Source organism: Pelobates fuscus, chromosome 8, assembly GCF_036172605.1.
Source record: "Pelobates fuscus isolate aPelFus1 chromosome 8, aPelFus1.pri, whole genome shotgun sequence".
In the NCBI taxonomy this organism is placed as follows: Eukaryota; Metazoa; Chordata; class Amphibia; order Anura; family Pelobatidae; genus Pelobates; species Pelobates fuscus.
In genome coordinates, this window is record NC_086324.1 from 40,285,030 (window position 1) to 40,303,286 (window position 18,257).

General features: G+C 38.8%; 1 protein-coding gene across 1 annotated transcript in view; it reads right to left on the reverse strand.

Annotated features, from left to right (window-relative positions):
* Positions 1–9,077: 9,077 nt before the first annotated feature.
* Positions 9,078–18,257, reverse strand: part of TLK1 (tousled like kinase 1) — a 97,605-nt gene continuing 88,425 nt past the window's right edge. The window contains exons 17-21 of the mRNA XM_063428641.1: positions 17,383–17,552; positions 14,968–15,103; positions 14,065–14,176; positions 13,425–13,532; positions 9,078–9,383 (exon numbers count right to left, since the gene is read on the reverse strand). Of these exons, the coding sequence (XP_063284711.1) occupies positions 9,207–9,383; positions 13,425–13,532; positions 14,065–14,176; positions 14,968–15,103; positions 17,383–17,552 (703 nt within the window). The 3' untranslated portion in view covers positions 9,078–9,206. The remainder of the gene's footprint in view (positions 9,384–13,424; positions 13,533–14,064; positions 14,177–14,967; positions 15,104–17,382; positions 17,553–18,257) is intronic.

Genomic DNA, 18,257 nt, shown 5'->3' on the forward strand with positions numbered 1-18,257 from the left:
TCTATTCTAACCATTGTATAAGTAACCACCATCATTAATTCTAATTGATTTACAAGTACCACCACCATTTATTCATACAGCTATACGAGTACCACCACCAATTATTCTTATTGTTGTAGGGGTACAAGCAACATATGCACTGATCAGCCACAACATTAAAGCCACTGACAGGTGAAGTGAATAACAGATTATATCGTTACAATGGCACCTGTTAAGGGGTTGGATATATTAGGCCAGGATTTCCCAAAGTGTGGGTCGCAGTTTGATTCCAAGTGGGTCGTGCTAACCCACGCCTCCAGGGTCGCCGGGGACCTAAGAGATCGTCAGGCAGACTGATTAGTCAAGCCCTCGGTGCCCTGTATGCCGCCGGGCTCCCTTCAATCAGTCTGACCGAGACTTCTATCACATGGTCTGCAGCCCTGCAGACCGGAGAGTTAACCTACCGGACCACACGGAAGGACACAGCCCCCACACCCTGCCTCCCACCCACAATGTAACCCCTTGTCTCCCTGCCCCCCTCCTCACCCTGTAACCCCTTGGCTCCCAGCCCTCCTCCACACACTGTAACCCCTTCTCTCCCTGCCCCCACCCCGAAACCTCTTCTCACCCTGCCCCCCCCCAATCTATCCATTTTTCATACTGTCCTCCCTACTGTAACCCTTTCTCACCCTGCCCTCCCACACTGTAATCCTTTTTCCCCCCTGCCCACTGTAACCCTTTCTCACCCTGCCCCTACACTGTCACCAGCACACACACTCCCTCCCACATGGTCACCCTCACCTCCTGTCTCTGTATGAATGTGTATCTGTGTGTCCTTTTGTGTCAGTGTCTGTATTGTGTGTACATGAGTGTCTGTATCTGTGTGTGGGAAACTAGGTGTCATTGTGTGTATCGGTGTGTCAAAGTGTGCATTTGTGTGCCTGTGTATTTGCATGTGTGTCAGTGTGTGGAGGTGTATACACTGCACACAAATGCACACCTGCATTCAAACACCAACATACTCCATACAAAAACATGCTTATATTCAAACACACATACATAAGTTGTATGCCTCTAAAGCAGATTACCATGATGTGCCAAGTTTCTGCCTCTAAAACTGCCATGATACCCAAAATTATGCCTCTAAAACTGCCATCTTTGGAATGTGCTGGAACAACAAATCCAATCCTCGCAACTTGCAGGATTGAAAGGATCTTTTGCTCATGTCTTAGTGCAAAATACCACATGACACATTCAGAGGTCTTGTGGAGTCCATGCCTCCACACATCAGAGCTGTTTTGACAGCACGAGGGGAGGACCTACACAATATTAGGCCACTGGTGAGTTGTGGCTGATCAGTGTACTCTTATTGTTATTGTTGAATGTGTACCAACACAATCTATTCTTTTTTGTGTATTAGTACCAACACCAAATAATATTACTATGAGTATAACCACTCAGATTTATCCTCACTGCTATTCAAGTATCAGCACTATTTTTATTGGTATATGAATAACCACTGGCAAAACATAGTCTGTCGTCACCATCCTCATTACCATTGTTTGCTGGTTGAAGTTCTCCCTCCCATGCTGCTGCTCCGATACTTGACTTTCCTCCAGTAATGCACGTGCATATCCTCCAATCTTCAGATATTGAAAGAAATTAAGTACCTTCCTCTAAGAAAGGACAGTTCTGACTTCATCATCAGTTAATAAAACTACAAGCACCAACAGTAAAACTATTTGCTAATAGGTTTACTTTTTCTCTGGGATCCATCAGACCCCGCTATCTATGCAGCCAGAAGTTCTCTGCATGAAGCTAAGCCTAGCAGTGCATGGTTTAGCTCATTGGCTAAGAGAGATCAGCTGATGCTCTCCCCCAATAAGCTGACCACTGCACAGCAAGATTTTGGTCAAATGTGCTAGCAGAAGCAATAATATTATTTATCAAGCACCAACATATTCCACAGCTCTTGGATATAACAGACATACAAAATATTGAAACAGACAAAAGTTGAAGAAAAGACCCTGCTAAAACGAACTTACAAACTACAATTGTGATCAAAATTATTTAATCCCCATTAAAAATTAGGTTTATATGCAAAATGTACAGACTTTTAGCTCCTTGAAATAAACAAGTCAAACAAAAGCAATTGAAATAGCTCAATACAACGAATGCATCAAGTGGTTTCACCAAATTCAACTGAAAATGCAACTTATGACTTCTCCAGTCTCACAATTATTCAACTTCCTGAATAGAATCCCTTATAGCAGCACATATATGCAAAACAGGTATTTTCTGAATCACACTTGATGCAACTAATCAAGGGCTTAATTAGTTGCACCAGGCTTGCTTGAGTTGGAACGCTTGAAATACCTGAACTGGCTAGGAGTTTGTTGAGTGTCAAGTTTCACTTGAAGTCAAAAGAATGGTCCACAAAGTTAAGAGAAGAGATCATCATCCTTCTCAAACAAGGAACAGGATACAAAAAGATAGTGAAGGCACTGAACGTTCCTAGATACACTGTTGGAAACATAGTTTGCAAGTTCAAAGTTGAAGAAATAGTGGTTACACTATCTGGACGAGGCAGAAAAATGAAGCTATCAGGGGGCGGAGCTTAGCAGCCATGCTGAGCGGTCGCACATCAGAAGAGCTCCGTGCTAAACTGTTCACAACCACCTAAAATCGGAGGAAAAAACCTTAAACATTGACAGCTTAGAGATCTGGAGAAGGGAGCCCAATACTGCAGTGACAAACGTCGGATATCCAGACCGAAATCAGCAACCTCTCCCCGGGGATAGACCTGAGGCCTACAGGAGGCCTACTCAGAGCGAGGGAGGCGGCCGATCCCTACGCTGACTGCAGCCCACTCACCGGGAGGTTTCCCCGGCACACTCTCTTCCCCCCCCCCCCCCCCCGGCACACTCTCCCCCCCCCCCCCCAGCCGGTGAGGGCTATCCCGGCAACCAAAGCCTGAGTCTAAGCGACAAAGCAACAACAGGGCCTGTCCTACACTGCCGGAACAGCACTGAAAATCATGACGGATGCCACGTGTAACCCTCTGAACAGCGCCCCGCTGCCCTCTCTTGAAGAAAGGCTAGATCGCCTGTTCGCCGCCTTTTGGGCCAAAATCTACCACCAGGGGGGCACCGAAGAGGAGGCACCACCCGCAATAACCCAAGGTGAGGCCGTGTTGCGACCCACGGCTCCCACACGGGGCAAGGCTCGGATGGCGGGGAGGAAGCGGCGGGCGACCCGACAAAAGCCTATGAGACGCAGTCCAAGACCAGCGGTGAGTTGTACTACCCCTGAGCAGGGACTACCCCATCACAACCTCACCGCCCTATGGAAGATCAGCTCTCACCATGTGGGGAATCCACACAGAAAGAGGCCGAAGAGACCCAAAGTGGAACCCTGCCGCACACCCACAGCGCTCCTGAGAATGCCTACCCAAGAGACTGAACTGTCTCACACGACCACATCGGCACCCAGAGGCTTGACACCCGGCGGGGTAACAGCTATGCCGCTAACAGGGATTGGCTGAACTTTCTCTAGAGACAGCCATCTGACCAAACTCCCTCTCCGACAACAAGAGAAACGATCCATATGTTTTAAGTACCAAGCACTGAGTTTTCTATACTTTATCTTATGATTTTCCTTTCTCTGCTTTTATCTCTCTTTACGCTAACTGACTTATTGTTGATGCGGTAAAGTAACACTATAATATAAGCGACTTCGCCTTAGCCTACACATTAATTATGCTCTTTGTTAAATATACGACTTCATAAATATGTTAACGTGGGAGACAGTGAGCTCCAACAGCTAGCAGCACTGGTATACAGGCAGACAAAGTACCTGTCTACACATCGCCTAGCCTAACATGTTGTATAATCATACAGATCACAAACGTCTCACTATCTATTATAAATGCTAATATGCATGCCAAGTTTCCATGTCCTTTTGTCACTCCTCTGTCCACCTCCTCTTGACACATAGGCTAGGCTAGTATACTTACACTAAGAGAGGAACCAACTTATGATAACCTGCCTTTTCTACAACAAAAATGTGCCTGACTCTCCTCACTCTTGTATTCAACAATGCTGCATACCTTTAATGAACAGGCAGTATATGGCAACATACTTGTTTCCTCCTCAAGCATGGAACACAACTATGTCATTACTATTTCTTGTCTAACCTGTTATTGCAATATAACTACAATCTGATGTGCAACTAGTCGTGTTAAACACAATTTTAACCTAGCATGTTATACCATAAAGCGACACCTATTAGCTTGTTATCTTTACGGAATATGTAAAAAAAAAATAAAAAAAAATAGTGCATTGTTTATCTACCCCCTACTGTAACTAATGTCTTGAAATCTGCATATGGAGTGTCGCTGGGGCACCATATGTATGCCTGTGACAAATATACGCACTGCAAAAATAAAGAATTAAAAAAAAAAAAAGGGAAGCTATCAATGGCTGCAACCAGATTTCTGAGAAGGCACATTGAGAAAAACCCTTGAGTGACTGCAAAAGATCTGCAGCAAGACTTGGTGGCAACAGGCACTGAGGTTTCTGTGAGCACAGTAAGGTGCATATTAAACACAGAAGGTGTCCATGCCAGAGCTCCAAGACATACACCACTACTGACCCAAAAGCACAAGTAAAGTTGTTTCCAATATGCTAAAAATCATATAAACAGGGCACAGAGGTTTTAGAATTCTGTTCTGTGGAGCGACGAAACAAAACTGGAACTTTTCAGCCCAATGGATCAGCAGTGTGTCTGGAGGAAAACGAATGAACCAAACACTTAAAAGAACACTCTGCCTACAGCTAAGCATGGTAGTGGCTCTGTGCTGCAGTGTGTGGAAGGCAATGGATTTATTTAAATATCAGCAAATTCTAAGAGAAAAAAAAAATCATGCTGTCCGTGAGGAATCTGAAGCTTGGGCGTCATTGGACCTTCCAACAATACAATGATAGCAAACATACCTCAAATTACACCAAGGCTTGGTTGCAGAAGTAGTCCTGGAAATTTTACAGTGGCCATCACAGTCACTTGACTTGAACCCAACAGAAAATCTCTGGTGAGATTGTAAGAAGTCTGGTTTAGCGCAGCACGTAAAACCAAGAATATTACTGAAATGGAGGCCATTGCTCATGAGCAATGAGCTAATATTCCTCATGAATGTCTCGTCTATGCAGCTCATTTGCAGCAGGTCAGATCAGCAAAAGGGAGCTCTACTAAGTACTAAGGATGCTTGCCATGAAGGGACTGGAGAAGTCATTATAAGTTGCATTTCAGTTGAATTTGGGGAAACCACTTGAAAAGCATTTGTTGTGTTGAGCTATTTCAATTGCTTTTGTTTGATGATTTTATTGCAAAGAGCTGTCTGTTTTGACAATAAACCAGATTTTTTATTGGGGTTGAATAATTTTGATCACAACTGCATGAGGAAGGAGTAAAAAAAAAAACAGAAGAGGAATCATATGAGAGAGGAGAAGGGATTGATGAATAAGATGCCTGTTTTAAAAGAAGTAGAAATTAGTGGAAAAGCAGTGTGGAAGAGTCAGGCTGAGCTGTAGAGGAGAGGAAATGGAGGAGGGCAGCTGAAATAAGAAGCGTCACCCGGGAAGATGGTAAGCTTTCCTAGAGAAGTGCATTTTTAGAGACTTCTTAAAAAGACTGGAGGCTAGTGAAGAGTCTGATGGCACAAGGTAGGGAATTCCACAGAAATGGGGCAGCCCTAGGAAAAATCCTGGAGATACGAGTTAGTGATGCCATTTAGGTTTACAGCAACAATTGGTTTGACAATTTATCCAAGTTGCCAGAACCAGTACCATAGATTATATATGCATGTATTCTTACCAGAACCATTTATTGCTCTGCTGTGCATACATATGTAATTTGTGTTTCTTAAATCAACACTATTATACCACTTCTGCTTTTTGAAGTAGTCATGGTGGTAGGTGTCTGAATGTACAGTGTTTCAGCTTGAAACACTGCACAGCAAGATATATTGACAACTGTGTTCTGGTGGCAAGTTGTACATGTGACTTTATTTATTTATTTATTATTTATTATTGCCATTTATATAGCGCCAACAGATTCCGTAGCGCTTTACAATATTATGAGAGGGGATTTAACTATAAATAGGACAATTACAAATAAACTTACAGGAACAGTAGGTTGAAGAGGACCCTGCTCAAACGAGCTTACATTCTATAGGAGCCCAGCTCTGTTCTGGACTGCTTAATGTCCAGATTATTGTATACCATCATTACAATGCATTAGAATTCACAATAGTTCTGTGATTGTTCAAATTTTGGATTCCCTGTCCAGCTGTCCCAGTTTTGTATATATTTGTTTCTTTTTCAATCAGGAGAAAGAGGCAATTTAAATAACAAAATGGTTAGTGAAGCGAGAGAGAAAAAAGTGGGAATGAGGTAAGGGAAATACAAGGTAGATTGTGAGAACCTAAAAGGGGAAAGTTCAGACCGGAATGATGCTGTCTCCTGACTATGAGAAATGGTTTGCATTTACTTCCTGCATACGTCTATGTAAGTGAACCACAACTGAGGCTGCATGTGACGCCACTAATTTATGTCCTCTAAGTTTTTTTGGTTTTTTTTAAATATACTCATCATACACGCACGTTCGGTGATAACTTTCCGAAAAGATTTATTTTTCTTCTTTTCCCCTAAAAATTATGGTACATGAATGGCAACAAACAGGCAGCCATTGGTTATTTGTTTTACTATACCTTTCTTAGTTACTCAGGGACTATTTCACTTGTTATCCTACTATAAGTATATAAAAAAAAAAAAAAAAAAAACACAGAGAAAGATTACTTGAAATTTCAGCTTTCATTGTTTATTACTGTTTTGGCTACATTCTCTACAATTTCAGCAGCATCTTAAAGAGACAGTTAATGTATATTTATGTACAATGGAAAAATGAAATAGCTTGCAACATTGGAAACAAGAGCCGCAGCTAACTGTACAATATTAAATGATAACCTGCGTTAATACAACTTCTTCTTTTGTAACATGAACAAAATTACACAGTTTATTGAGAATGTGACAGTTTAAGGACCCACCCCTTTAACGTGACAGAAATAGGCAAATTATCGCAACATGGTGCTTTGCTGCCTATTCTGACACTGGTGGGTCTCCTTGTATTTGTGCAGTAAAAGGAAAACATCCTAAAAAAATTATCAAGCTTAATTTAGGCTGTCCGAAAAAAGAAAAAAAAAGGAAACAAATATTCTAAGCATGTTAAGCCATGAGAAATATGTGTGTGTGTGTATGTGTATGTATATATATATATATATATATATATATATATATATATATATATATATATATATATATATAAATAAATATATATGAGAGAGAGAGAGAGCGTGAGAGCGAGAGAGATAATTTTTATAATGTCTACCTGCACAGAGGATCATTTAAGTGAGAAAAATAACCAAAAAAGTCTCCTTAACAAAACAACGCACCCTAGTAAATAGAACATAGAGAGATCTACAGTACTGTATGTTTTACAGATGTATTACACATGCTTGAAAGTTAATGAAAAATCCCAGTATGTATACAACATTACCCAACTTGCCTTTTTTTAATATTTCTTGAAAAAAGGACAAAATTCTATTGTTCTGCAGAAGTAAAAGCAATGTTATTTAGCAGCAAATAATAGCGCCATCAAAGGAGACGTTAAAAAAAAAAAAAACGAAATTCAATATTCAACTTAGAAAAAGCCATACTTTAAACATTTGTACAAGAAAAAAATAATAGCTGCTGACAGCACATGAATAACTGAAAATGACTTCTGTACAACAATATACATTAGCACTAGAAGGGAATTTATCATTAACCTGCACAGACCTTTTCATAGAAGGGTTCACCTGCATTTGGTACCTACTGTAGAAGTGTCTTTCAATAAAGATATATTTAAAAAGAAATAAAAAAAAAAAATTATGTTAATGGTGGAATGATCCCATACAGAACTAAAATCCAGAATATATGTGTTTTACCGATAACAGCCAAGCCAGACTTCACAATGAAACGTGAACAAAACCAACAACCAGGAATTCGTATAGAATTTGACACAATCTATGAACGTTTTTCTCTTTACTTTGGTTTAAATAAACAGATGTTAAGAGCCTGTGGGCAGTGCATGATACCGATGTATGCAAGTCAGTCATTAAATTGTGGTACATAATTATTATTATTTTATTTTAATTTTTTTTTTTTAATTTTTTTTTTATAATGAAAAATGCCCTTCATGCTAAAACTCTCCAGTATCAACCAATTATGTTTTCAGTATTACAAAGAGTATTTACAATGTCCCAACTAGGGGAGGGCAAAATCAACAACAAAAAAGTTAAAAAAAAAAAAAAAAAAGGGAAAAAGTTAGACCAACTTGAACGTAAAGCAAGCCTGGTTTTGTGTGCAATCGTGTTTATATTGATAATGGCCTTGCACGATCATACATGTTCTTCGGTAACTTCAAAGGACTTGTTTCAACGTGGATGTAGAGCGCAACTAATATCTGTAAGTTTAAACTTTACATGACCATCATAGGATATTAGTCCCCAACATCTCCAGTGCCAAAGGTTTAAGATTCCTGATGGGTAACACAAGTTGCTACAAGAACAAGAAAGGTTTCAGGTTTGATGTGTCTCCTCCTTTTGCATCAATTGAAATGTATCTGTATATGTTGTTATGAACGGATGAAGTGGATGCCATCAGTAAATTCAATTTTCTTCATATACCAATTTACATGCAGCTCTGTGAATGGATTGTTTTAATGCTCTACAACCACTCAACAAGCTTCAAAGACCCTTTAAATCCTGGTGATAGCTCATTTCCAGAAACCACAAGATATCCAAACGCAATGAACGGAATCCATTCCTTTAGAACATTTTAGTCAACGGATATATTTGTTTTCACAGTCTTTGCTCTCTAACCATACATATAACACTTTGGAGAATGACCTCCCTCCTCTCCAACCCTTCCCCCCCCTCCCCCCCCCACCCCAAAAAAACAAAACAACCCCCCCTCCGCCATCAAATTTCTTTTAAAACTTTCGATTGAAAAAAACAAAAAACCCAACAACTATTTTCTTCTTCTTTGTTAAATTAATTTATTTTGTCTTTGAACTAAGTTTTGCCCCTGAAAGCCTAGTGCCGTATATTCATGCCAGCCGTTATTTCACTATCAGTATGAAACGATGCTTGATGGAGGGGGTGTCGGAGATGCCACTAGGCCAGACATGTGCAGGTTTCCTGAAGAATTAGATCTTCTCATGTGAGGGAGAAGGTACGGGTCATTCGCTAACTGATGAACATCAAACCGATCCTCCTTTCTGTATGCTAAACACCGTCTTATGAAGGCCTACAAAAAGACAAGGCATATTGATTATATGAGACGAGTAATGTATGGCATGTTTGCAAAATGAAAGATTTCAAAAGATAGAATTGGGTGTAAAGGTGATCTAAACAAAGAACTGATAGCGAGTTAGAGTTAAAGGTTAATTGACTAATGTGTGAATTATCTTGATTTAAAACAAATTCAAACTTAATTCCATATTTAAAACTGAAGCAGAAAAAGTGAAAACCAGCTGCATTGGACAGTTTTTCTCCAGAAATTTACTTTAAATAATGACAATTCATACTTTAGTGAATAATCCCCTTTACAGACTTGCTTGTGTAAGAAAATAACACACACAAAAAAAAAAAAAATAATAACCCACAAACACTACTTATGTACTCTCTGCACTGCGTCGTCGGACATAACGGGTCAGCTGACCTTGAAATTAAAGACATGTCTGTACCTTTAATAACACCAACACCTTGTCAACATACTTGGTACCATGTCAAAGAACCAAGTAAAGGAAGGCAATACAGTTTTTCAGGGTACTATAGATTCAGTGATAACAATTACATGTATTTTCAGACATGTATAGAATATATTGACCAGACTGCAAAAAGTTATGTAGAAGCAATTTACTGCATTTTTTTTTTTACATTATTCTCAGTTTGTATTAAAAAAAAAAAAAATAGGTCTACCTTTTTCTCAGCAGTGAGATTGTCTACAATAATATCTACAGGTAATAAGTGCCCACTTTAAGCCACAGTCTTTGTGATATACAGGTTCGCAGTGCAATTCTTAGTAATATGTTTAAAGGGGTACAGTTGGCACCCACACAACTTAAGCTCATTTTGTAGTTTTGGGTCTCATTTTTATCAGGTATTTTCATTAGAGCTCAAAATTTCCATGCACCACTGACAAATGAAAAAGTTGTCCTAGAGAGTAGATATTCTCCCCTGATGAGCATACTATGGCAAGCAGCATAGGACAGGGTTTTACAAATCCCAGGTTGCCTGGGGATTTGTGAGCCTGTTCAGCCTCCGAGGTGAGAGGTTGCCTGAAATCTGGCAGGCAGGCAGCTCATTGCAAAATTTAATGAGTCCACCTCCTGGAAGGACTTTCTGTATTCTGCAAGTGCCTGCCAATACTGCCCTGCATTGAAAATTCCCTGACTATCATTTCCCTGGTGCATTTAATTCCCGAGCTTTCTGCCAATGTTACTTTAACCCAGGTGCAATACAGTCGGTGCTAAGAGGGTAGGCTATCATATAGATGGACCATATTTAGCATACAGAGTCCCTTTAAGAGTTTTAAATTGTAAGATCCTTAAATTATCTACTGGAGAGATAATATTACCCCAGTAGCTGCCACGCTTGGGATCTGTACAATACAATGGAAGTCTAGGGTTCCAAAATGAATCCCTTTGGGTTCAATCTGTTTTGTTTAGGTAAAGCATTGATGCAAAGAAAGTCGTTTTTTTTTTTTTTTTCAAATGAGAGATTGGATATATTTTTTTCGCTTTGTAACATAATAAAATGTTTTATTCACACTTTTTTTTATTTAGTTTTTAACATGCGGTTTGTTAATCCTTGTATGGCAATGGTGCAATATTATTTTATTAAATGTACACACATAGTACCAAACTCTGGTCCTTTAAATGTTGCTAAACTACCGTATATACTCGAGTATAAGCCGAGTTTTTCAGCACATTATTTGTGCTGAAAAACCCCAACTCGGCTTATACTCGAGTCAGAGTCTGTATTATGGCAATTTGCATTGCCATAATACAGACAATGGGGCTGTGGGGGCTGCAGAGATCTTACTTACCTCTCCTGCAGCTCCTGTCAGCTCTCTCCTCCTCCGCGCCGTCCGTTCAGCACCTCGGTCAGCTCCCAGTGTAAGTCTCGCGAGAGCCGCGGCTCTCGCGAGACTTACACTGGGAGCTGACAGAGGGAGCTGCACAGACCGCGCGGAGGAGGAGGGAGCTGACAGGAGCTGCAGGAAAGGTAAGTACAGCTCTGCCAGCCCCTCTCTTCCCCCCACTGAACTGCCAATGACACTGGACCACCAGGGAAGGAGCCCCCCTCCCTGCTATGTATCAAGCAGGGAGGGGGGACGAAAAAAAATAGAATAAAAAAAAAAATATTAATAATTAAATAATAAATAATAATGCAAAAAAAATAATAATAATATAAAAAAAAAATAATAATTAATAATATATTAAATGCCCACCCCCACCAACACATACACAAACACACACTGCATCACACACACTCACACTTCATTCATATACAGACACTGCACTCACACACACTGCACTCACACACACTGCACTCATACACACACTGCACTCATACACACACCGCACTCATACACACACTGCACTCATACACACTGCACTCACACACACTGCACTCACACTTCATTCATATACACACACACTGCACTCACACACACACTGCATTCATACACACACTGCACTCATACACACACTGCACTCATACACACACTGCACTCATACACACTGCACTCATACACACACACACTGCATTCATTATATACACACACTGGAAATAAATATTCAATTAATATATACGCACACACACTGCACTCATACACACACACACTGCACTCATACACACACACACTGCACTCATACACACACTGCATTCATACACACACTGCACTCATACACACACTGCACTCATACACACTGCACTCATACACACTGCACTCATACACACTGCACTCATACACACACACACACACTGCATTCATTATATACACACACTGGAAATAAATATTCAATTAATATATACACACACACACTGCACTCATACACGCACTGCACTCATACACGCACTGCACTCATACACGCACTGCACTCATACGCACACTCTGCATTCATTATATACACACACTGTAAATAAATATTCAATTAATATAATTTTTTTAGGATCTAATTTTATTTAGAAATTTACCAGTAGCTGCTGCATTTCCCACCCTAGTCTTATACTCGAGTCAATAAGTTTTCCCAGTTTTTTGGGGTAAAATTAGGGGCCTCGGCTTATATTCGGGTCGGCTTATACTCGAGTATATACGGTACAACTCCCATGATTCTTTGAATGAAACATACAGCCAAAGAGTCATAGGAGTTGTAGTTAGGCAACATCTGGATTTGGAGAACCCTGGTATAGGGGAATCATTAGAATTTGGAGAACCCTGGTATGACTAGAATTTGGAGAACCCTGGTAGAGGGGAATCACTAGAATTTGGAGAACCCTGGTATGACTAGAATTTGGAGAACCCTGGTATGACTAGAATTTGGAGAACCCTGGTATGGGGGAATCATTAGAATTTGGAGAACCCGGGTATGGAGGAATCATTAGAATTTGGAGAACCCCGGTATGACTAGAATTTGGAGAACCCTGGTATGGGGGAATCATTAGAATTTGGAGAACCCTGGTATGGGGGAATCATTAGTCGCACACTAACTGACGTGGCATGCACATGTAGTACAACCATGCAACAGCTTACAAGACTTGTACAATGTTGCTATTGATAAAGTGAGCAACAAAAACAGCAGAGAAAACTCATCCCCTTCATGGTCTCTGTAAACCTACAAACATTTCGCACACATGCACACACTACTAAAATAATTGAGGTGACTTCTTAACCAAGTGATGTATCATAAATTATTAACTGCACGCATAAAGTATATGATATTGCTAAATGAATCCATGGTCACTCACATACAAGTATAATGCTCTATCTATATATCTGCTATTGATTTTGCTAGGATAGTTTTTTTATTGTTTTTTTTTTTTTTTTTAAGTGGACTGGATCCCCCACAGTTCCAATTTAAATTTTTAACTATGTGTCAAGCTTAAGTATCACAATAAAACTACGTATTCACAATTTTAACTTGGCAACATATAAAGACCTCCATAAAAAATAAAAAAAAAAGTTACTTTCAAACTCACCGGAGAGCATTTCTCTAACATTCAGCTACATTGTATTCAAAAGGCATCTAATTCTAAATTCAGGTTTCAGCTAGCATCTTACCTTGGCTTCATTGCTTACAACAGGCTTCACAGGAAATTGAACTTCTGTGGCTTTTAATATTGTATTTTCTTGTAAAATATCTTGCTGAGACTGATTGTGCCCAAATGGCTGAAGAGAAAGAAAAAAACAAAAATTGTTTAATTTACCTCAAGGCTATGTTTCAATATTTTTCCAATGTATTTATTGATTTCAATTCAATGTACACTCCAAACAGTGGCAGTGTAGTATCTTTAAAAAAAAACAAAAAAACTTTTGAATTCAAACATAAAATGCACAGATAACATCATAGAGACAAAGAACAGAACATTGCCTAAAATTGCTCAAAATAACATATAACAGAATATAAAACACTAACACATTTGCAGTGCTCATAATTTATCAGTATATGTGATGAAAGACAATTATTTTAATTAAAGTGACCAAGATATCTCATGACAAAGATATAGAGAGTAAAAAGAAGCTAATGTGCCATGTTAAATTGATCCCAAAGATAATAGTAGATAGGAATCATAGTGTTTCTTGTTGGTTTGGGAATGACATTTAATTTGGAGTTTGAACTAGCATTCTATGAAACGCCGAGAAGCTACAGTGTTTCACTAATTACTTTCACTAAAAAGGAAGCAAAACAAGCATTTCTTACCTTCCGTCCATAAAGACACTGGAAAAATATGACTCCAACTGACCACACATCTACTTTATTAGAAATCTTTGGTGGTTCCTTACCCACCACAAAGCATTCAGGTGGGAGATACCTAAACAAGTTAAAATATGAAATCAGAAACAACATACAAGTAAAGTGAATGTTTATTACCTTCTAGCTACAGGAAAAACTGCTTGAAATGCAGAAAAGCTATTTTAGCTAGACATTATCCAAACTACAGAAATAGTCACTGCAAGACTTGCACAGATTTTAGTTCACAGAGTTTTTTCCCCCTGTAACTGTGTGTCACTCCCTCAATGTCCTAACTTAATCCTAAATAAAACTTGCCTTAGTACTCCTACAGCTTTTTGTACAGCAGCTATACTCGTGCATGTAAAAAGCGTAACTAAGTTGTAGATCGAGTACATTCAGCCACATTTTTCGATGAATAAAAGTACTTGAAACAGCTTTGCTACATATATCCCATAAACTAGTGGCAGAGCAATATAACCATGCCACGGCAGATGGATATTTCACAATGACTTTATTAAAAAAGTGAACTTTGCAATGTTTAAGCTGATGCGGTCTTTGTCAGGTTTGATTGAATGGGCTTGGTTACATAGTTTTGCACTGCTATTTATTTACCCATATCAGTACTGGCAAGGAAACCTTTCTTAATACAACTTCTTGCACATCTTGGATTTAACGGTGAACCATGAAATGTGATCCAATTTAAAAAGCTGTGATCCGAGTGTGAACTGCAGTAATGATGTTGGCTTTAAGGCAAGCATTGAAACAAAAAATAAACAGCATTGGTAGCTATTGTATGGTTAAAGAGAGCACTTTATTTTTGTGTAAGATTCCATTAAAATGAATATTGCTATTATTAGTGGATACACTCACCAGTATGTTCCTGCCCCTTGGGAGGTAAGGTCCATGCCATCCACACCATAGCTGTCATCATCCATTATTTTGGACAGACCAAAGTCTGTGATTTTTATCTCTCCACATGCTGTCCCATCAACAAGAAGGATGTTTCCTGAAAAAAAATTCTCTCATGAAAAAGTGTGCTTTCAACCTGGTGCCAGGGACTACTCCACAAAAAATACACGCATATTAACCATTAAGATGCCGGTGGAGTGAACAAATCATTGCCAACTGTTATTAACCTACCTGGCACTTCAAGTATTATCCATGTCACACATGCCCATTCTATGCAAAGTAATTATTACTATTTCACACTTTTTGGGATGAAATGCAAAACTCTATCAACACAGATCTATACCGCTCAATTAAAATAATTCTAATACTGGAGTATAAACCTGCAGGGAAGAGCAGACACACTTCATAAATCAGTTTAACTGCACCGGTTGGAATACTGAGCTTGCAATTAGAGCAGGGGTAGGTAATCTTCTGCACTCCATATGTTGGGGACTTCATCTCCCCTGATGCTTTGCCAGCATTACAGCTGTAAGAGCATTACAGGAGATATTGTCCATTGAATTTGGAGTTCTGAAGGTTGACTACCCCTCAATTAGCGTAATAAATTCTGCACAATACCCTGGGTAAACTGTAGCTAATATTGGAACAAGTTAGGACCACCTATGATACATATTGCTGTCACCCAAATCTAGTCCTTGTAGAGTTATACCAGCAATGCATGTCCCTGTGCAGTCATTCATTGAAATCATTTTTTTTGTATTATTAAGGTGCTTTAAGAGCAGTTTGTTCTGATTATATAGGTTGGTTCGTAATTGGTTAACTCTTTAAATTCTCTAAATTGAATTAAGCTCTACTGCAATTTTGAAATCAGACTTCAACTGTTTTTAAAGAGAGTAATGCCAAAAAGTGCAGTGTTTTTAAATGGTGGTAAAGCCTCCCCTGCATGGCATGAAAACGTTTAGGTCTTTTAATGCACTGTAAACAGTGTTCCACGTGTTATGTTAGTCCATTCTAAACAAGCAAAATGCACCTGAAAACTGCTGCACACAGGATAGTGGATTCCTCTTGCTTATATGTGCTCTACTAAGCCATTTATATACACAGGTTTAGTACTGTGACTACACAAGACATAATCATTACGTGCATGTGTGCTAGAGATCTTAGTGAATTTCACTAACTTTGTAACCTGGTGAACTGGCAGTTTGACTGACCAAAAAGGAAAGCGCTTCCGTGCATGAACCAAGCTCTCATATCACGAGTTTAAAAATGAAACTAGTAACACACACTAATGTGCAGTTTAATGCCAGGTTTATAACTAACACTAGGTCTGAAAGACTGAAGGCTTTATCACCAGTAAAACAAGGAAACGTGGCCATTTGACTGAACATTTATCATTTGTGGCATTACTGTACCCTTAATACACCTGTGGCTAAATACTGTAAACCAACAGCTACAGCCTTGTAAAAAAATACTTATTGAAGTGTGAATTATCAAGAATTCATACCAACATTAATATGAATTAATTAACTTAATTTTAGCGCAAAATAGCCAAATTTAAAAATAAATCCCTAAATCGGTTATGTTAATTTTTGCTGTTTAGACTTACTATTTGAGATTCATTTTGCATAACAAATAATTCAACCCTTAATGACCCTGTCTGTACATAATGAATAAAGAGTCTGTGAGCCCCTCTCCCTTCTGCTCAATAAACCGGTATTTTTTCATGGAATTCTAGCAAACATTACATAAGAGATGTAGGTTAATAACTTTTACAGGCGTATTCATTAAAGTGAGAAATTGATGAGAATTTGAAGAATATTCAGAGTTATTTACTAAAGTGACAATTGTCGGGAATCCAAAGGGAATTTCAAATTTAAGGCCAACGTATGGAAGCATACCTGACTTTTTATAACTCTTATTGAATTCACTTTGAAATTCTGACAATTCTAACTTTAGTAAATAGCCCTGAAAGTGGATTTCAAATTTAAGGCTTTAAAAAAAAAAAAAAAAAAAAGAAAACAGAATTTCTTTCTAATTTGGTTACTTTGGCCTGAATTTTGAAATTTACTTTTCATTCCAGCCAACTTTCCCTTTTAGTAAATAACCCGGTTAATGTTTAGTGAGCACACAAAACACTTTCACAAAATACTTTGGAGGTTGTGCATAAAAAAACTTCAAGGGCAAACCTCTAAAACAGAGCAATCACCTTAAAACCAATGGAATGTGGATGTAGAACGCTTCGCTCAGTTAGACCTTACTCAATATATATTTTAATTAAGACAACTACTAGTAAGGTTAATGGCCTCCACAGGGGCAGATGGCTTTATCGATGGGGGGAAAAAAGCAGAAAATGTATTGCAGGTGCTTGATGTTTACCTGGCTTTAGATCATAGTGGATGATGGGAGGTTTGATCTCATTGAGGTAACGTAGTGCATTGACTATTTGCATTACAATAGACCGAGCTTCTTTTTCTGACATTAACTTATGTTGTTTTAGATAGAAGTCAAGGTCATTGCCTTCACAGTATTCTAGCACTGTACAAAACCTGCAACACAAAAACAAAACAGAACACATAAATTAGTAAATGATAAGTCTGAATTGCAACAAAACTTTTTCACTTGCAGCAAATAGGTTATATTTCTTTATAAGGACTGGAAAGAGAAATATTAACTTTCAAGACCCCAGTCAAATAGAAACATAGAAACATAGAATGTGACGGCAGATAAGAACCATTCGGCCCATCTAGTCTGCCCAGTTTTCTAAATACTTTCATTAGTCCCTGGCATTATCTTATAGTTAGGAAATCCTTATGCCTATCCCACGCATGCTTAAACTCCTTTACTGTGTTAACCTCTACCACTTCAGCTGGAAGGCTATTCCATGCATCCACTACCCTCTCAGTAAAGTAATACTTCCTGATATTATTTTTAAACCTTTGTCCCTCTAATTTTAGACTATGTCCTCTGGTTGTGGTAGTTTTTCTTCTTTTAAATATAGTCTCCTCCTTTACTGTGTTGATTCCCTTTATGTATTTAAATGTTTCTATCATATCCCCCCTGTCTCGTCTTTCCACCAAGCTATACATGTTAAGATCCTTTAACCTTTCCTGGTAAGTTTTATCCTGCAATCCATGAACCAGTTTAGTAGCCCTTCTTTGAACTCTCTCTAAGGTATCAATATCCTTCTGAAGATATGGTCTCCAGTACTGTGTACAGTACTCCAAGTGAGGTCTCACCAGTGTTCTGTACAA